This window comes from Neoarius graeffei, chromosome 8 (genome assembly GCF_027579695.1).
Source record: "Neoarius graeffei isolate fNeoGra1 chromosome 8, fNeoGra1.pri, whole genome shotgun sequence".
NCBI classification, from domain to species: Eukaryota; Metazoa; Chordata; class Actinopteri; order Siluriformes; family Ariidae; genus Neoarius; species Neoarius graeffei.
In genome coordinates, this window is record NC_083576.1 from 13,985,163 (window position 1) to 14,007,138 (window position 21,976).

Below are 21,976 nucleotides of genomic sequence, written 5' to 3' on the forward strand. Positions count from 1 at the left end.
TGTTGAATTTAGTTCGTTTGGTCCACGGCAGGCGTCGCTTGTCCACACGATCTTCACGAGACTTGTGCGAGACTTCGAACGTCTTCACGAGACTTGTGCGAGACTTCAAACGTGAAGTGTCAGCGCTGCCATTTTGAAAACTGTTTACCCAGCGGCCAGATCGCCGTATCATTCCACTTTAGATTAATTTTGAGATCTGCCAGCTTCATCAGTGATGGAGATTATTCCATATGACTTCGAACCACTGGTTAAATGAAAAAAAAAAAACGCTTTCGGGCACTAATCCGTCGCGCTGATATTTACATCATTACTGTTGCACGTTTAAAACGTGCCAGATCAGGCGGCTGGTTGGTTTTCAAAATAATAAATACATGCGTGTGTTTTTGTGATAAATCCATATTATACTGAGCGCATTTCCCACATTAATCAATACAAAGTACCTGCATCTTTCAGTTCTTTTTCAAAATCAAGGCTGAATGCTTTCTTCTTTGCCGCTGCCTTTTATTAAATCAAATTTGAGGCTTTTAATTTGATTTTTCGGCGCGACCGCAATGCATGATGGGATATATTGCTTTGGTTAGTGACCGTCGGTTTTACACTACTTTTCGTGATGCATTGTGGGATACTTTGAGTGCACTATATAGGGTGTAAATAATCCTAAGGTTTCAGACAGCACTACAAAATGGCGTCCGCACTATATCGTGAGTAGGGAGCGATTTCGGACACGGATTACATCAGCATTCGAAGGAAGGCGTGCGTGTCTTTTGACAACGTTGGCAGATGTCGGTCACTTTGATTTCCGCTGTACGTTTTACTTCCGTCCTACGATGTCTCGCACAGGTCTCAACGAATCTCGTTTACAGCCATTGCTTTGACATATGGACTGATGTTACATAGCATATTTCAAACACTCATAACTTGCTATAGCAGTGATCAAAAATGCATTCGTATATTTAATAAAATGAGAAATAGAATTTTGATGATAAATTTGCCTTCAGTTCTTCTTTAAGGAAAATATGATGGGTTTTTTTTCCCCCTTAATCAGTGTAGAAGTTGAATTGAAACACATCTAGCATTTCATTCTCACCCTTATACCACTCGCTACTAACTGACCCGTGTGCATTTGTCTCTCACCTCCCTTCCAGATACGATATTCGCATCTATCCCACTTTCCTACACCTGCATGGTAAGACGTTTGACTACAAGATTCCCTACACCACCGTCCTGCGCCTCTTCCTGCTGCCACATAAGGATCAGAGACAGATGTTCTTTGTGGTGAGTGTCGATATTAACTGGTTAAAACCATACTAGAAAACTGATGAATGTCTTTTTTTTTTTTTTTTCATAGGCAGCCGAATGACAGTTGAAGACGGTATTAATAGAAATTAAGCATGTATTTGTGGCTTTACTGCCACCTGCTGGCTCTAAGAAGAAACTCGGGTGTCTGTGTACACGACACGTGTCTCGCCTTTTGCTGTTTCGTTGTAGTCCTTGTACTTTTCCTGGGTTGATTTTGGTATTTTTTTTTGTTGGTATGTTTTTAATTCACCTTTAACAGCAAGAACTCTGATCTTTTTGTCAATGCAGTAAGCTATACAGCTGCTAGTAGCCTAGAATGAACGTAAAACAAAATTGTCAGTATGCGTGTTTAAAGAATCACGTTTGTAAATGTTCACAGATGTATAGGTGGGTTAAAGGTGCATTAGGTAAAAATTTGTGGAGGACAAAATGTCTCGAATGCCCCCATGTACACAAAGCTCCACCCCAAAACTTACATTGGTTCAACTAGAGTTAGCACGAAGACTGGCAAGAGGCCAGTCAAAAGCTAAACGAACATTCTGGTCAAGATTCGATTCACAATATTGAGTTTAAAAAAAAATAAAATAAATAGATGAAGTGCTTTTTGGGGGCAATAAAATGTCATTTTATTTTCCGTTTTTATCAACTTAAAAAAATTTTTTTTTTTTAATTTAACAATTTTTTATTTTGTTAAATATGTTCTTAACAATTTCCCCCATATTTGTAAAGGTTAGAGTAATATATATATAATAACCTATTATCTAAAGTTAATAACAAATGGGCTTTTTCTAAATCGGCTTTTGTACTACCTCCAACTGTTTTCTCCTTTTTAAGCTTCCTGCAGTCTGTAAAAAAAAAAAAAGAGCTCTCCTTTCTTCTTCAATCTATTTGTACCGTCATTTGCATTGCAACTCCTTCTCAGTTTAGATCTGTTCTGGTGCGTTTTCACAGCATTAGAGCTGTGTTCCTTCCGCCTACAGTGAAGTCTTATATTCCTGCTATTTTGCATTATTGCGTCGTTTGCCTCGGGAAAAACTAAGAGTACTCGGCCTGATGAATGTGATTGGTTTATTTTATTGCCTCGTCTCGTGTACGTAAAATTTGTATCGCAATTTATCATAATGTGATATATTGTTCCATACATATTGTTTGCACTAGTAACCAATTAAAAACATTGACTACTGTACCTTTTTTAAATAGTTGTGAATAAAACCCTCACTTGTATTGAAACTATCTATGCCTTTACCGGATTTCCTTTGATTTTGTTGAAATCTCCCCCCCCCCCCATATAACAGACATTTAGATAGGGGTCATTTACAGCTCTTGCTGTATTTCACAAACTACCATTTTGGATTTGATCCATTTAAAAAAAAAAGTATTAAAATGATCAACTTCTGGATCATAAGATTGTACACACCGCAATCCTTTCAAGGAAATTCAATTCCTGATGGAATATAATCTCGTCTGCTTAAAAACACAAATGCGTTGAAAGTTCAGAATTTGTACGTTCTGCTCATTCTTATGAGCAAAGAAAAAAATTATTGAAATAAAATTGTAGGATTTTTTTTTTTTTTTAAATCGCTGGTGGTAATTGAGATGCCAAAGGTGTCTTTTGCTATTGAGTCTTCACGTTTTCTAAAAATATTCCGAATACTACTTTAGGATACGTTTTAAAATAATGACATTTGATCTGAGCAACATGAAAAGAAGTATCACTTGTCTAGGGGAGAATGAACAACCAACAGTAAATAAATTTTTAAAAATGGCTGCTGCTGTGAGGGTTAAAATGGATGTTGTGCTCGCCTCAACACCAGGCATTGCCCGAATGCCAGGCAGAAATATTTTAGCGAGTTAGGCCCATTCGGGCACACCTATGGTCTGCTTCTTTAAGCACAAAAATGATTTTCGAACGGCGGCACGGTGGTGTAGTGGTTAGCGCTGTCGCCTCACAGCAAGAAGGTCCTGGGTTCGAGCCCCGGGGCCGGCGAGGGCCTTTCTGTGTGGAGTTTGCATGTTCTCCCCGTGTCCGCGTGGGTTTCCTCCGGGTGCTCCGGTTTCCCCCACAGTCCAAAGACATGCAGGTTAGGTTAACTGGTGACTCTAAATTGACCGTAGGTGTGAATGTGAGTGTGAATGGTTGTCTGTGTCTATGTGTCAGCCCTGTGATGACCTGGCGACTTGTCCAGGGTGTACCCCGCCTTTCGCCCGTAGTCAGCTGGGATAGGCTCCAGCTTGCCTGCGACCCTGTAGAAGGATAAAGCGGCTACAGATAATGAGATGAGATGAATGATTTTCGAACGAGTATGTTACAAAAAACAAGACGTATTAACCAGCATCCTGGCCTCCCCTGTGATCATTTTGTTTTTTTCTTCCCGATTTGTAATGGCGATTCTGATTGGCTCGCTTCAGGCGCATTTGTGTGCGCGTTCTTAAAGTGGTGCATATAGTGTTTACCATCCCCCGATCAAGTAGCATCTGTGACTGGGGATTCTCAGCTGTCAGAAGAATCAAGTGACTGGAGATCGTGCACACAGAGCATGCATGCGTACAGAGAGAGAGATGCACGTTTGTGGGTAATTATATGAATCTGTGATGCCTGCTGGAAGAGAAGAGCAGGGAGAATTGGGACTTGAGTGGCAGTCGTTTGTTTACACCCGATACCAAAACTTGTAGCTTCCTAGCAACCATCGTAAAGACACGGGCAAAAAGCTCAAACTCCTATTTACCCGGGCAAAAACGATACAGGGTTTACCTTGTAGTGTCCTGGTCCCCAGATCTTTTAACCCAGCCACATATAAAACGTTGTTCTCCTTCATACTGTTCCAGGTTTTCTTCTGTGTGTCCATGTCGAACGATGTCTGCGGCACCAGGTACTTTGAGATGTCGAGGAGCTCAATGCATAGATAATTTTCCAATTCATAACGAATGAATAACTTTACTTAAACGCAGTAAGTTGATCAGTAGAGGTGGTGGGGTCAGGCATGTACAGATACAAAAGACTAAAATATACACAATCTTTTGGGGAAAAAAACTTTAATCTGTTAATTATCTTCACATTAAGTTAATTAATAGTCTGCTTAATAGGGCTGTAACGATATGCGTATCGAAATCGCGATACGCAGAGCCACGATCCGTATCGCGATACAAGAAGGCAGAATCAGAAAACTTCAATTTATGAATACTTTACTTTTTATTTAAATTACATTTTAAACTTACTTAAATTACTTTTATTTTTTTATATCTATTAGTAAGTCGTTTTTTCGCCGACCTGCGACAATCTTCTTTGAGTCACGCAACGTCCACACTCGCCACTGGCAGAGCATTCATTTCTTTTAAGCGGTCGCCATTCTGGTTGCGACGCGGGAAGCGAATCTGTAAACAAGCAGCTCATTGGCTGGCTAGGTGTGCCACAAGCCAATCTTTGGATATACATTTGTTCATTTTTGCATACATATTACTCATTCTCTGCAGTGGTCTGAATTATTTGTTATTAAATAGTTTAAGTAAGTAAATGTTAATGAGTCAAATTTACTACTTTAAAAAAAACATTTTTTAAAAAATCGTGGGCGTATCGAATTGTGGGTCAAAAATCGCGATACGAATCGAATCGTGAGTTGGGTGTATCGTTACAGCCCTACTGCTTAACTATCGTCTTTGTATTTAGTTCCGGCTACAATATGATCAAATTTTATTCTACTGATGTCAAGTTTAGGTAGCAATTTTTTCTTTCGTAGGAAAAATCCTACTTTGTTAATGTGTAAGGATCTAATCCCATTGAGTGGTTTCTAGATCCACTTCTTGGTTTTAATAACTTGCTTGTTTGCTGTATACAACCCCGATTCCAAAAAAGTTGGGAGAAAGTACAAATTGTAAATAAAAACGGAATGCAATAATTTACAAATCTCAAAAACTGATATTGTATTCACAATAGAACATAGACAACATATCAAATGTTGAAAGTGAGTCATTTTGAAATTTCAGGCCAAATATTGGCTCATTTGAAATTTCATGACAGCAACACATCTCAAAAAAGTTGGGACAGGGGCAATAAGAGGCTGGAAAAGTTAAAGGCACGCAAAAGGAACAGCTGGAGGACCAAATTGCAACTCATTAGGTCAATTGGCAATAGGTCATTAACATGACTGGGTATAAAAAGAGCATCTTGGAGTGGCAGCGGCTCTCAGAAGTAAAGATGGGAAGAGGATCACCAATCCCCCTAATTCTGCGCCGACAAATAGTGGAGCAATATCAGAAAGGAGTTCGACAGTGTAAAATTGCAAAGAGTTTGAACAGATCATCATCTACAGTGCATAATATCATCAAAAGATTCAGAGAATCTGGAAGAATCTCTGTGCGTAAGGGTCAAGGCCGGAAAACCATACCGGGTGCCCATGATCTTCGGGCCCTTAGACGGCACTGCATCACATACAGGCATGCTTCTGTATTGGAAATCACAAAATGGGCTCAGGAATATTTCCAGAGAACATTATCTGTGAACACAATTCACCGTGCCATCCGCCGTTGCCAGCTAAAACTCTATAGTTCAAAGAAGAAGCCGTATCTAAACATGATCCAGAAGCGCAGACGTCGTCTCTGGGCCAAGGCTCATTTAAAATGGACTGTGGCAAAGTGGAAAACTGTTCTGTGGTCAGACGAATCAAAATTTGAAGTTCTTTATGGAAATCAGGGACGCCGTGTCATTCGGACTAAAGAGGAGAAGGACGACCCAAGTTGTTATCAGCGCTCAGTTCAGAAGCCTGCATCTCTGATGGTATGGGGTTGCATTAGTGCGTGTGGCATGGGCAGCTTACACATCTGGAACGACACCATCAATGCTGAAAGGTATATCCAGGTTCTAGAGCAACATATGCTCCCATCCAGACAACGTCTCTTTCAGGGAAGACCTTGCATTTTCCAACATGACAATGCCAAACCACATACTGCATCAATTACAGCATCATGGCTGCGTAGAAGAAGGGTCCGGGTACTGAACTGGCCAGCCTGCAGTCCAGATCTTTCACCCATAGAAAACATTTGGCGCATCATAAAACGGAAGATACGACAAAAAAGACCTAAGACAGTTGAGCAACTAGAATCCTACATTAGACAAGAATGGGTTAACATTCCTATCCCTAAACTTGAGCAACTTGTCTCCTCAGTCCCCAGACATTTACAGACTGTTGTAAAGAGAAAAGGGGATGTCTCACAGTGGTAAACATGGCCTTGTCCCAACTTTTTTGAGATGTGTTGTTGTCATGAAATTTAAAATCACCTAATTTTTCTCTTTAAATGATACATTTTCTCAGTTTAAACATTTGACATGTCATCTATGTTCTATTCTGAATAAAATTATGGAATTTTGAAACTTCCACATCATTGCATTCCGTTTTTATTTACAATTTGTACTTTGTCCCAACTTTTTTGGAATTGGGGTTGTCCAAACATGGCAAGAAGTTCTTGTGTTAATGGACCAGACTCCACTTTTGGATCATTAATCCCTTTTGAGAATGCCCTGCATGCATGGTTTGGCTTCTGACACATCCTTAGTTTTAAATACAATACCTACAAAATTCCCATCTGTAACAGGGAGTGAGGTTGCATCCCATTTAATACACTTTACAATAGATTTATTAAATTCTAATAGAATAGATGAGCCAAAATAATTGGGGATCTTTTTGTAATGGGCCTCGACTCGGTACAAGTATGAACAGGTGGACCTTAAAGCAGAAAAGGTTGCTCTACAGGGCCCGGAATCTTGATGCATATAATGCTGAGAGGGCAGTCTACCTATGGTGGACGGAGGGACAGCATGAACGGCACCCACAATTTGCAGAGGCTGCACAGGAAGCTGATGTAGACGAGCAGGACGGGTTGTTTAATTTCCTCCTAAATGCAACGGCAAACTGAATGATAAGCCAGTACTGCAGTACAGACTCCTGTTTTATAATGTTTTTCGTTTTATAATTCATCTTTGCAAAATTGTTCTAGGCAAAACAGTGTGTTTTTGTGTCCTAAACTCTATATAAAAAGATGTATTATGTACTCGTACCGTATGTAAGTCCTTGCGTATATGATATTGATTTATGTTTCATGTTTTCAGGACTTGTGTTCTTCTGTTGCAGAAATAGATGTTGAAAAATTTTAAAAACATGTACTTTTGTCTAAATAACTCAGTTATACCCCTAGAAAACATATCAGTATTGCCTTGAACCGTGTACTCGAAAACTTGCCGAAATACCGCAAAATTTTAGGGCAAACGGAAACTCGGGGGGCAGAAATTTTTTTTTGAGGCCATAAAAGGTGTTAAAAGTTAACGTTATGTAGTGCATCATGTGGAAATGGAAGGCTGGCTAAACGTAAAGGTAAGCACTGAGGTGTGGAAAGTGATGCCGGAGTGTCCGTAAGAGATTTTTGAATGGTTATGGCATCGCAGCGTGCCTTTCTTTGACACCCCTACACGTGTGTGCGTGTGTACACACCAGTGGTTGCGTTAGACTTTTTCATTGTCCGTCATTTTGACGGACAGGGTCGTAAAAATTCCGTCATTGTGCATTATTATCTGTCATTTTTATTTTAGCTTTTAAATGACCATGTATATCGGCTATAAATGCTATATATTTAATAAGTTGTGTTTTCATGGACTCCTTTTCATTTAAAAATTAATTCACAGAACAAGCTTGTATTATTTAATCATTTATTTATGTATTTATGATGCAAAAAGATGAACAGAGATTCTGACGTTCGGTCACTTGTGAACCCATTGTCCCTCCGCTAAAAACATTGCGGCTGTTGTGCCTTAACGGGCATATGAACAATGTTATTTTACAACGTAGCAAGACAATTGCAGTTAAAATATGAACAGTCCACGACAACGATTTAAGTGACAATCTAATCTGACCTGTTTGCGTGAGCTCAAACCTTCCTTCTGGCCCGCATGGATTTAAATTGGGAGCTCGCTTGCGCATAATCAAAGTCGACAATGCTGCTGCCGAGGCAATTGTCATTAAATTTTGCGTCTTTGCCTCGGACAGACGACTTCTCATTGACGTTTTAATTTTATTCTGAAGGCTGAACCCGCGCTCTGCTGCGACACTGGAGACTGGAATAACCAGCGCCACTTCAGCCAAAGTTCTGAAGTCGGGAAACATTTCTCCCAGGGAAGTGATCAGAAGCCGGCAAGAGCCTCGGCTCGGCAGAGCCTGGAACCTGACACGGAAGGTCTTAAATAAAACGAAGTTATGTTTAAATGTTAGTTTGTCTACCCGTGCTCTCATTAAAATGATAGTTTAGCAGATATTCGAGCAGTGATGTTCCTAAGCTTGCTGGGGAAGAATACAATAAATCGACATTTTGTTTCATTTTAAAAACAAGAAAACAACTAGCCTAAATGAGCGCTATTGCATTAAGACGTACAGGCAGGGAAACGACACAACCCAATGCATTTTTTTTTTTTTTTTTAAATAGCAAAAATGACGTGTCTTCTGCAGAGAAGGGAAACATTAATCCATCTCACTGTGCTAGTGGTAGAAAAGTCAGAGCGCGGTCAGGAGCGCGATGGGGGGAACAGCCTTGCGCAGTGGCTACAATGTATGCATGAGTAGCCTATGCACTGAACATCAAGACTGCCGCAACGTCGGCTCAGATCGAAAGTGACGACAGTGAAGACGATGTATACTGTATGTAAGAAAACTCTGCCACAGCTTGCCAATCATTTCAATTGTGTGTTTCATTATGTTTTATTATTAGGCTATTATTGTTATTGGTAATGGTAACGGTAAACATCCGTCAAAATGACCGACGGCCTTCAGATTTTTCCGTCATAGCTAAAAAAAATAAAAAATCCGTCAATGACGGACAATTGTCGGTTAACGCGACCTACGGTACACACACACACTTACTGTGCTGTATCCTTTGATGCTCTGTCTTTCAGATCAGCTTGGATCCACCCATTAAGCAGGGCCAGACACGCTATCATTTCCTCATTCTCCTCTTCTCCAAAGACGAAGATGTTAACCTCACTCTCAGCATGAGCGAGTGAGTAGCTTGGTTTTTTTTTTTTTTTTTTTAAACCCAGCTTTTATGTCTGCCGGTCTGTGGGTGGGGGAAGGCCCCCTGGTTACAGTTAAAATGATTGTCAGCTATACTTAAAACCTTAGCTCCATAAGACTCTAACATAGAGAATTTGTTTCTTTTTAATCTCTCTCTTGATCTCTCGGCAGGGAGGAGGTGGAGAGGCGCTTTGAGGGAAAGCTGAACAAGCACATGTCTGGCTCTCTGTACGAGATGGTCAGCAGGGTCATGAAGGCTCTGGTCAACAGAAAGATCACAGTGCCTGGAAACTTTCAGGGGTGAGACCACGCATGCGTCCTCACCCACACTCGGGCACATCACACCATGGTTATAAGAACATTAGCTGCGGTTTCGGCGTCTTGAAGCAAGCAGACGCTTTTTCTTTAATGGCTTGTGAGCTTTAGGAAGTGGGCAAATAAGAGATGTTTGATTTGTTCAGTCAGCTGTGCTGTTTTTCCCCCTATTTTAAGGAAGAACTGCTCTATAAAAACATTAAAGCTGCTTTGAATCGAACACTCAAGGTCGTAAGTCTTGAGTAAAATTCTAGGGATGAGGATTTGGGTGTCTTTGATACCAGCTGGGTTACTTGACTGAAGTCCTGGGGACAGAAGGGAAGCGGTTTGACCTTGTGGAAGACACCTAATCGAGTCTGGCTGGGCTAGGGTCTTCACACATTTTTATGTTGAGGGCTTTTGGTTGGTTGGTTTCTGATCAGTTTTGTTTTCCAGGGGAACTGAAGTCATTTTTAAACTTGCTTTATTTCTTAATGTGTTATTACATTTTCGGTTTTATTAACCTTATATCATGACTCATATTGGCATATTATATTACACTTATCAGCCTTTTCGGGTTTTTTTTTTAACATGTTTATTGACGTTTTGAGTTAGCTATACAGAGTATACATTAACACAGAACACGAACTTGAACAACCCCACCCATCAAGCATCTCATCCATCAAGGTCCACAGAAAGAAAAAAACAGGAAAAAGAAATGAACGAATGGGAAATAAGAAAAAGTAAGAATACATAGAGCCGTAAAATCAAACACAGTGCAACGCCACTAAAAAAAAATGCACAGACAACAGAGCGACAGCACCCAGACGATTACAGAGCCAGTGTAGAGCAATAAAATTCAAGGGTCAAGGGCACAGTGCAGATCCGCGCTTTCAAGAAAAGGCCCCAGGTTTCGTAGAATTCACAAAGCCTGTGTTTAATACTATAAGTTAGCTTCTCTAAAGCCAGACACAATGAGAATTCTTTAAGCCAATGACTAATCAGGGGACATGACATGTATATTTTTCCAATAAATGGCAATTAGACGTTTTGAACGGACAAGGCAAAGATTAATCAGGGCTCGTGCAGGTCCTTGAAAAGTGCTGGAATTTGAAAACTCATTTCAAGGGCACTTGAAAATAGGAACAATTCCTTGAAAAATCGTAAATACTCCTTGAAAAAAATACTTAAATTCTTCCCATGTATTTAGGTGTAATAAATGAAAAAGGAAAAATTAGAGAAATGAAGCGGAATCAATATAGAAAAACGATGACGCGATTGTCATTTAAAATGAACACTCTGGGCTTCCTGTGTTTTCGCACATGCGCTTTGGTTCTCTGGCGCCATGTTGAATTCTCCTATACATAGTTTGCACATGACGTCACAGAGTCGGGGATTCCCTAGTGGCGGCCATCTTGCGGGTCAAGCTTACCGTGCGGGTCAGTGAGCACACATTGTAACGCGCGAGTACAAAGTCTTCAAAAGAACCCAAGCAGGCTATTTAAAGCTAGCAATGGTGCACACCTGTTGTATTCACGGCTGTCATAATAGGTCAGATGATGACGTCAAGTGGAGCTTTTATGGAATTCCCACTGTACGGGAGCACGAAGGCGAGCAAACAAAGAAACTCGGCATACAAAGGAGAAATCTATGGCTTGCGAGAATCAACCGCAAGGATTATCAGCCTTCCAAACACCGCAAAGTCTGCTCCGATCATTTTATAAGTGGTAAGTTGTTTAAATAAACAATCAACTGTGTTTAAGTTTGTTTTTGGAAACCAAAACATCGTGTAAACAATCTCTGGAGAATGCCTAACTGGAACCGCTGAGTGTACGTTTACATTGTAATGTACACTTAATATCGCTCGTTTCACGTTTTCTATTTCCAATGTTTACATACCTTGGCTGTAATTAGGACACGACTGTCACTTGTTTTTATATGGTGGACTTCACGGACCCAGCCACAGACAAAATAATTGTATGACTCCAGCGACTTGTATGCTTTGAGGTCGTCAAGTGTGTAGGCACTTTTACTATTCACGAAATAGTTCACAATATCAGGGTGCGATATGGATGGCAGCCCTGCATAGTCACTTGAAAATGCATCTTTGTCCACTTCGTAGGGGTCAATTCCCCCAATCAAGGCCAGTTTGGCTGCATACCGTTGTCGTGAGATGTCGTCCAATGTATCTATATACTTCTGTTTGCTTGATTTTGCCGACATTGATCTTTATTTTAGAAAACTGACTATATAACTTCATAAATTCGTCCGAGATAACGTAGCCGGTAATGGCGATGGTCCGTTTTGTTTGACCCACAAGATGGCGGCTGGAGGGCTTTCCCTGGAATGCCGTGACGTCAGTGAAAACTATGTATTGGGCGTGCAGGCATGCACATGTACAAATTGACTCGCTATTAGCAAGTCTTTTGAAAGGCAAGAGTCATTTCTGCAAATTATGGCAGCTTGTGCAATGCTTACTCGTGTTATCCCACGGCCAGGCGGGCGTTGAAAGAGGATTTAGCATCAACGGTGAGTTGATGCAATATAATTTCTAAGAAAAGTCAATGATTGCAATGTGCACAATATATGACCATATTCAGAAGTGTAGAGGGGTGTTAAATGTGAAGATCGATCAGGATTTAAGAAATGCTGCACGAAATGCGTCATCCATTTATCGAAGTGAGCAAAGGAAACAAGAAATGGAAAAGGAGAGAAAGAAAGAGCGCATGAACAAGGATGTCAGCGATGAAATTTTCACTATGCAAACAAGGAGACTAGGAGATTCGTCTCAACTGAAAGAGAGTGTTGACAAGCTGATGGAACTAGCAGAACAAGAACGCAAGATAGTGCATGTCACGAAAGCTAACCGCTTCAAGAGGACAAAGGATATGGAACTCGAGGCTAATGAGCTAAACGACAAACTTGAGGTGCTAAAGAAGAAGCTCAAGCGTTAACGTTTTTAATTTTGAGTGAACCAAATCGCTTAGCCGCAACGGTTACATTGCTATTACATAGAGACCGTTTGTTGCAAACAAATTCTGCCGTATACAGTTTTTTAGAAAGTTTTCCATGTTTAAATTTGTTGTTGAAATGTAACAGATTCCAATTATATCAGTGACCGTGTTTCTAACGATTGTTTTCGAAATCTGTTTTAAAATAGAACAAGCGAAAATAAAAGAAACGAATAAAATGTAACACCCGTGCAAAGGCCGCGCTTTTTTCTAATAACAAACGAAACAAAAGGCTCGGCTACCAAGCTTCAAACCATGAGCGACTTTAACGATCGTAAATTCCAAAACGAAACACCTCAAAAAGCAAAGAATACGAAATATAAACGCAAACTATGTCGATATCATGGTTGTGAAACTGGTTGTGGAGTATTTTGGAAAGGTTTTTGCAACCCAAAACGCCAGTTTTCCTCAATCAAATGTTCATTATCCTGATTGTACCCATCGTGATGTGGTCCTTAAAAATTTTGATTTTGGTTCTTGAAACGTCCTTGAATGTTTTCAGAAAAATCCTGCACGAACTAGGGATGTTAACCGATGACCGCTTGACCGATGGTTGACCGAATCAACGTCAACTGGTTAATTTTTTTTTGGTTGTCGGTTAAAAAAAAAAAATCAATCGTTTTGAAGCTGCCGATTTTGGAGCGGAGAACCTGGAATTCTGTGTTGTAAACGCTTGGGGCATGCCATGCGGTGTAAGGACGACGGCTGACAAATCAGAAACACCCATTCAGTCATGTCCCGCCCCAGTTGAAGACAGTCGCCCCTCCCTCGAAAGTATTCCACTTGATTGGTGGAGAGCAAACCAGTCGCGCTTTCCCAGACTTGCAAGCTTGGCAGAGCGACACCTTTGCATCCTCGGGACTTCTGTTCCATCAGAGAGGGTTTTCTCTGCTGCGGGCCTTGTAGTCAATCGCCTGCGTACGCGTTTGACCCCAGAGCATGTAGACATGCTTGTGTTTAGGAATAAAAATTGGTGATTTTCGGAGTGGGGTATTTTGTAGACCAGTGTTTTCTATTTCAACTTGTTTAAACCTGTTAACTTGTTAGCCTATGTATTTCCAAGAACAACTGTTTTTTGTGTGACCCTTGATAGAAGTTGACTGTATTTGTGAAAAATAAAGTATCAGGCTAGACTTTTTAGCTTACAAATTACTATTCTGTTTTTTTTTGTTTTTTTTTTGTTTTTTTATAATTATTATTAGAAGGCACATCGAGTTTAGTCCTGCCTTGGCCAGTGCATTCTGAAAGTACGTTTCGGTCTGTAGCCAACAATGCATGTTATTGCAGATCATATCTCTCCACTAGGGCTGTAATGATATGCGTATCGAAATCGCGATACGCAGAGCCACGATCCGTATCGCGATACAAGAAGGCAGAATTGCGGTACACCCTTTCAAACTTCTCCTCAGCCCAAAAACAGAGGCGCTTCCAAACTTCAATTTATGAATACTTTACTTTTTATTTAAATTACATTTTAAACTTACTTAAATTACTTTTATTTTTTTATATCTATTAGTAAGTCGTTTTTTCGCCGACCTGCGACAATCTTCTGCGAGTCACGCAACGTCCACACTCGCCACTGGCAGAGCATTCATTTCTTTTAAGCGGTCGTATTCTGGTTGCGACGCGGGGAGCGAATCTGTAAACAAGCAGCTCATTGGCTGGCTAGGTGTGCCACAAGCCAATCACAATCACTTGACCGGAAAGGCATGCAGTGTTGCCAGATTGGGCAGGTTTAGGTGCTTTTTGGCTGGTTTTGAACATATTTTGGGGTGGAAAACGTTAGCAATATCTGGCAACACTGAAGGCATGTCTGCTTGGGCGGAAGCCTTCTGCGGCAGTTACATTTTGACACGCGAGCAATGTTTCACCATAAAAATTCCGTAATTTCCATCTGTTTTCCGCGATCACAGAAAATCATTGGCCCTATGAGAGTGAGACAGTGAGAGAGCCACCCCCCCAAAAAAAATCTTAACGGATTTACACGATTTGGAAAAATGACTTTTTCAGAACCGAAAAAAACAGAGCTTCCGGCTCAACAGTATTATTTTGAGAAATAAAACAATCTTTGGATATACATTTGTTCATTTTTGAATACATATTACTCATTCTCTGCAGTGGTCTGAATTATTTGTTATTAAATAGTTAATGTAAGTAAGTAAATGTTAAGTCAAATTTACTACTTTAAAAAAACATTTAAAAAAAATCGTGGGCGTATCGAATCGTGGGTCAAAAATCGCGATTCGAATCGTGAGTTGGGTGTATCGTTACAGCCCTACTCTCCACACAAACTAAAGGCGCAGATGCCGACTTTTGGAGGGAAGGGGAGAGAATGAAATGACAGCGGTGTCTGGAGGGGGAGTGACAAACGCAGCTTTTATGTCTGTGAGCCAAGTCGGTGACGGCTTCAGAGCAACTTCAATACCGTGCAGTAATGGCGTGCTGATATTGGTAACGGCGTTATAATGATTGTAGCTAATTAATTAGATTACCTGGCGTTATAACAGCCTTTATTTTAACGCCGTTATTCCCATCACTGAATGTTATGTACTTCTTCTAGCACTTGACTTTATTTTCAACGCCATCATGGCCAACTGAAACCGTCTCTAAGCTGGAGCCATTTGTCCTCCGCTCCAATACAAACCCCTCGACATCAGTGCCGCGTTTGACTAAATGTTTTGCGCTGTAGAAAAGGTAATGTGAGTGGAGGGCAGCGACTGGGACTGAATGTGCGGATGCTTGCGGTTAGATTTAGAATAGATTCTAATAATTCCAATTCTAGAATTTTAAACCCGTAGGTTAACCGGCTAATGAGGCTCGGTGGTCGGTCGAGATTTTTTTTTTAGTTTTCGCCATCCCTAGCACGAACCCTGTTAATCAGTTTGATTTCATGCGATTTTAAGGAAAGATTTTCAGGATAGAGGCCTAAGATACAGAATTTAGGGGAGATAGGAAAGGGTTTGGAAATTATTTGGGAAATTATATGTATTACTTCCTTCCAAAACTTTTGCATCTTCTCACATTCCCAGATGCAATGGAAGAGGGTGCGTTTATGAGTTTGTCATTTCATACAAGTGTCTGGAATGTCTGGGTTAAATTTGTTCAGCTTTACTGGGGTAATGTTGGTCCTCATTATCCAATTATATTGTATTAATTTGAGTCTAGAGTTAATGGAGAGGCTCTGGGCCTTTGAGCATATTTGACTCCTCTCACTGTCCAGCACGCATTCCTGTAAGTCCTCACTCCATAACCTCCTCTTTGAGTCAGATGAATGTTTAGAATGAGTTGAGAATATATTGTGAAGTGTAGAGATCTGGCCTTTGCTTCGCTGACGCTGGGTTGCAAACCGTTCCAACACTGTTAGAGGGACAGTTAGATGAGTGATTTAACTTGAGGGGTGTTCACACGGCAACTTTTACTCCGGTGTAGCACCGGGGCTGCCCCGGTAGAGCGTTCACACGGTACAAAGTTATACCGGTGTAGCCCCTGAAAGCTGCTTAAACCGGTGCAAATCTAACCCTGCTCGGGAGGTGGTTTAAGAAATTTACTCCGGAGTAAATGCTAGTTTGCGGGGCAGCACCGATATAAAATGGGACGTCTGAACGCTACAGGGGTAGACTCGCTACGCGTGAGGAGAGTTGATTACATACGGGCATTGCATAATTTGCATCCTGGTATTTTGCGCTTCCTAAATGGCGAATATCAACAACAACAGTACTGCGTGTCTTCCAGTGTTGCCAGATTGGGCGGTTTTAAATGCATTTTGGCAGATTTGAACATATTTTGGGCTGCAGCAGTATCTGGCAACACTGGTGTCTTCATCCACGTTGTTTTCCCGGCGCTTGGTGATGCCATGACAACCGGGAAAAGGAAGTACATTTTCACGCATGCGCATATTTCATTTCCGCATTATTACTATCGTGTAGCACGGTCGCAAAAACTGCCGTGCAGGGGCTTCAAAGTTTGGGAGAATAGCAGGGTACAAATAATTTACAGCAGGGTGCAAAATGGTAAAATGTCTGCCAGCGGCAGACATAATGCATGCAAAGCGTGCAGGGATGGATGGAGATATATATAAATATAAATAGTTAGATATAGAGAGAGATATGCAAGTACGAATTTTTCATGGGGCGGGATGGTTTGGAACAGGCCATCTAAAATTGGGATAACATTTACCCGGGACGGGTATTTGAGGCGGGTCGTCTAGCTTAAGCTTGATTAGCGTTGTTACGCACGCCAGTGTTTCCCATAGAAATTTTGGAGACTATGGGGGAGGCGCGGGGGTTGTTTAAAATTGAGTGATATGTTAAATATTAAGTTATTACTGAAAAACTATTGATTAAAAAAACAGACACTGAGAAATGGTCCTATAAACAACTTTACCAATATAAAAGATTACCAGGACTACAAAAATGCAGAAAAATAGGCTTTACTTATCCAAATGCACCTGTTGGTTCAAAAGTTAAAGTGCAGAGAACCTCACAGCACAACATGAACCTTAAAATATAATATAAATGCCTCAGCTTTCATGTAAGAAAAAAAACTATTAATACTAGTACTGTGTGCAGGCAGTCTCTCCTGAAGACTAAATTAAACAATAATTATAAACTAAAAATAAATGGCTCAGGATTCATAGAAGAAAAAAACAATTTGAACAGAATCTCACAGTATGATGCTGAAGCTACCTAAACAATGGAAAATAAAATACCATTTTGGCAAAAACGTTGGCATCCATTAATTTCTTGTATTAAGTAAAAAAAATATGTTGCCAGATACTGCTGACGTTTTACAGCCCAAAATATGTTCAAAACCCGCCAAAATGCACTTAAAACCGCCCAAATTAGGCGGGAAAACGTGCAATCTGGCAACACAGGCAGCAGTAATGGCTGCACTCGTGTCGAGGATGTAAACACAGTTGACGCGGCAACGGACATACATGACATAGTGGATGTAATTTACGTTCACAACTTTTTTTTTTTTCTGTCAGAAATATTTAATATTAAATTTTGTGACTCGACTGACAATAGCCGGCGGCATAACAAGCCATAGCCGGCGATTTGCCGCCAGTGACCGGCTACTTTTGAGACTGCTGGCTGTGTGAACGCAAGTGGGGCTGCACCGGTGCTAACACGCTTCTCTCTAGTAAGCAGGTTTGTGACGTGTGAACGCTCCACAAAATTTACACCGGTGTAAGATATATCGCAACAAAATACATCAGTGCAGCATCGATGCAAATGTGTGCCGTGTGAACACCCCTTTTGAGTGGATAAAACTTCTCAGCTGTAGGTATTTTAAAAAAAAAAGTGAGCCTGTGGAATGTTGAATCCATCTTTGATTTCGTTAAAGGACATCAGTGTATCGCCATTATAGAGGTCTATGATCCTTCTAATCCCTTTGTGTGGCCATTGTTTGAATCCCAAGTCTTTCGTGCCAGGTTTGAACTCCGATAGGTGCAAGGCAGGACAAAGGTGGATTGTCACCTACAGCATTATGAGCTTCATGCCATATCATCAAGGTGTTTCTAACAAATGGATTTAGTGTATTTTTCTTCAGGTTATTAAGAGAGTCAGAATATAAATATGAATCTAACGCTAGCCCTCTTGTGGACGATGCTTCCATTTTTACCCAAGGTAAGTCTGGATGTGACGAGAACCATAAACGGGCAGCTCTGAGCTGGGCTGCCCAGTAGTACCATACTAGGTTTGGTACCTTTAGTCCTCCTCTGTCAAATGGAAGGTATAGTAGTGTAAGTCGGAGTCTCGGGTGCTTACTTTTCCAAATGAACTTGGTAAGAGTTGTTTTCATATCTTGGAAGAATTTAGGAGGAGGCGGGAGTGGGATTGACTAGAACAGATAAAGAAATTTGGGGAGGACGTTCATCTTGAAAGCACTTGTTCGTCCAATCTCAGACAAGGGACATGAGATCCATCTGCTGAGAGATTCCTTGACTTTTGAAATAACAGGGTTGTAATAGAGATCTTGCAGTCACGTGACCGGAAAGTTAACAGCCGCCATCTTGTCGGTAAAAAACACAGCTGAATATTGCTGCACTCGTATACAGAATGGATCAATTTCAACCGACGGACTACACGGCTCATTTTTCTAATGAACAGATAACTAGATATATGTCTAAAATAAACGACCTACAGATTAGTGACCCTTATGGCTTACCGGACGTAGTTTTCACGACCGTGTCAGTGGATGTTGAACTGCCAGCAGAATACCCGGACGTGTATAATTACCTCATTAACTTTCCCTCGCTGTTCAGTGGTGAAGCACTGCGTGCTTATAAATCTCTGGACAGTTATCTTTACAGAAATTCAGGATTTGTCAGCGACTCAGATGTGGCATCTTGTAAACAAGAAAAATAACAATCCTCATTGGACGGGTAAGTCACTTAAGTATTGAGTATAGCACTGACCAGCCGATTATAGAATAGAATAAGGTAATTCCAGCTGTAATTCCAAATCATCCGTCTTGTTTACCATGGATCTGGCGTTGGAGAGGTAGAGGCTTAGCAGTGGAGGTTTGAGTGGCTGTTTTCTGAGCTTAGTCAACAGGCCGGCTCTGCAGCCTCGCTTTTGCTTCCGCTCCCGACGCCGCCTCCTTCGCTTTGCTTCCGATAACAATCCACAGAGACCCCACTGGTCTCGCTATCTCGTCCGGAATGTTGTGCATGCGATGGAAATCGCTACAAACCGTCATTTTCTGCTGGAAACCAATGTCCAGCAAGTCCATACGGTTGTAATGGATATTGAAGTCCGGTACAGACGAACAACATGCAAAAATACACACAAAAAACATAAAAAACGTGCACAGGTAGGGAGAGCTTGTAGCCGCAGCCTTTGTAGTAGAATTGTATATAGTAGGGTTTTCCAGAAGAAAAGGTAGAAGTAGAAGGCAGAAATATGGCGTTTGACCGACAAGATGGCGTCTGTCACAATCTGGATCGGCTGTGACGTCACATGCAAGGGCTCCATTGGCAGAGATTAATGAGTTTAGATTGGGAGTAATAAAGATACCTGAATCCTTGAGGCGCGTTCATAAACAGGTGCCGGACTGTGGGATGGAGTCTTTCCCGCTCATTGAGGAAGAGAACAGAGGATTTAGTTTCGTTAACTCTGTATCCTGAGAACTTCCCAAACCTATTGATCACGTCAGCAAGGGCTGAGAAAGACAGTTCCAAGTTCGTCAGGAAAAGTAATGTCATCTGCGAACAAAGCTATGCGATGCTCTACATCTGCAGTCTGAATTCCTTTAATAATAGGCTGATTTTTCTAATGGAGATGGCAAAGGGTTCTAGCGCTAAAATAAAAAGCAGGGGGGACAAGGGGCAACCCTGATGGGTCCCACGATGGAGATTGAATGGTTGGGAAATATTATTGGTCATAATCTCTGCGCATGGTCCTGAGTATAAGAGTTTGATCCATTGCCTAAAGTAAACACCGAAACCAAAGCCGGAGAGTACATCAATTAGATCTGACCATTCAGCCTTTTCGGTTTTTAGCCATGTTGAATTTAGTTCGTTTGGTCCAACGGCAGGCATCGCTTATCCATGCAGTCTTCGCAAGACTTCAAACGTGAAGCGTCGATGCCGCCATTTTGAAAACTGTTCACACAGCGGCCAGATCATTCCACTTTAGATCATCAGTGATGGAGATTATTCCATACGACTTTGAACCAACGTGGAGTAGAGAAGAGTTGGAAAGATGACAGGATAAGGACGAGTCCGTCGCGCTGGTATTTACGTCATTACTGTCACACGATTAAAACGTGCCAGATTAAGCGGCTGGCGGGTTTTCAAAATAAATACATGCATGTATTTTTGTGATAAATACATATTATACTGAGCGCATTTCCCACATAATCCTCACTAAGGTTTTGGACAGCACTACAAAATGGCGTCCACACTATATAGTGAGTAGGGAGCGATTTCAGACAACAGGGAAAACTTCCGGCTTGATTGCGTCAGCATTCAAAGGAGGGCGCGCGCGTCTTTTGACAACGTTGGCAGATGTCGGTCACTTTGATTTCCGCTGTATGTTTTACTTCCGTCCTACGATGTCTCGCACAGGTCTCAGCGAATCTCGTTCGCGGCCATTGCTTTGACATGTGTACTGATATATTACAGAGCATATTTCAAACACTCATAACTTGCTATATCGGTGACCCAGTAGCTATCAGAAATGCATTCTGATATTTAATAAAATCAGAGAAATAGAATTTTGATCTTAGAAAATTTGCCTTCAGTTCTCCTTTCATGTCTCCAGTCGTACACCCTGAAATGTCATCTATGCAGTCTGTTAGACCACAAGACCTTCTCCATAAGGCCAGTATAAACAAACATAAAATAATGCGTGCTCAAAATGTCCCTGAAACTAATAAACGGGCGGGGGGGGCTCCAAAAAGATTTAATTATGGTGCTTAATACTAGACAGATGATGCAGAAGCGAATAATATATTTAAATCTGGTATAAGCACTCAATCCCTCACCAGCTCTCCCCCACGCTTGTGCTTTGTGAAGACAAAAAAAAAAAAATACCCCACAGCTTTGTCATGTTACCAAGCAACCGCCAAGCACAACATCCTGCATCCTGAAAACTTTCCCAGTGCTGAAAAACTTCTGACTGTTACAAAGCTCTGACCCTGGAGAGTCCTTTGTGAATAAATGTCTTGGTTTTGTTAACCCTTTGATGCAAAACATGGGTCAAAAGTGACCCGGCTGAGTTTTTATCTTCTATATCTTTGCAATAAATTAATTCCATCATTCAGTATTCAAGGTATTCCTCAATTAACTTGTTTTTGATCATCATCCATCCTTATTTTATTTTTTCCTTTCTTACTTTTTGAATAAAACCCCTTTTTGTATCACTAGCCTTCTAATGCACAACATGGGTCAAAAACGACCTGCATTTATTTTCCAGGTTATTTCATTTCATTACGGCTGAGTGTTTCTATGCTATACTTTTGAAATAAATTCATTTTGTCATTGACTTTTCCAAATATGCAGTAAATATCTTGGTTTTGTTTAGCACAAATCATCATTTTTATTTTTCCTTTAAGTTATGAACAAGCACAGCTTTTGTAATTCTACATCAAGTTTACACACACGGGTCAGAACCGACCCGCATGCATTTACTCCAGCGTTTCGTGGGAACTGTGAATCGTGCTTGTGTCAGAGATTTCACAGCTCAGCACACACAGCGCCCTTTGCCCATCTAATACATGTAATGTTTTTCAATTGTTCTAACATTACCTTAGAAAAAATTTGATTGTTTAGGTTACCTTGAGAGTGAGTAGATTACTTGTCAGAAAGTTACAAGT

At 40.9% G+C, this 21,976-nt stretch overlaps 1 protein-coding gene across 1 annotated transcript in view; it reads left to right on the forward strand.

The window, feature by feature from the left end:
* Window positions 1–21,976, forward strand: part of ssrp1a (structure specific recognition protein 1a) — a 77,284-nt gene that overhangs the window by 39,059 nt on the left and 16,249 nt on the right. The window contains exons 7-9 of the mRNA XM_060927321.1: window positions 1,146–1,275; window positions 9,230–9,333; window positions 9,519–9,647. Coding sequence (XP_060783304.1) covers window positions 1,146–1,275; window positions 9,230–9,333; window positions 9,519–9,647 — 363 coding nt within the window. The remainder of the gene's footprint in view (window positions 1–1,145; window positions 1,276–9,229; window positions 9,334–9,518; window positions 9,648–21,976) is intronic.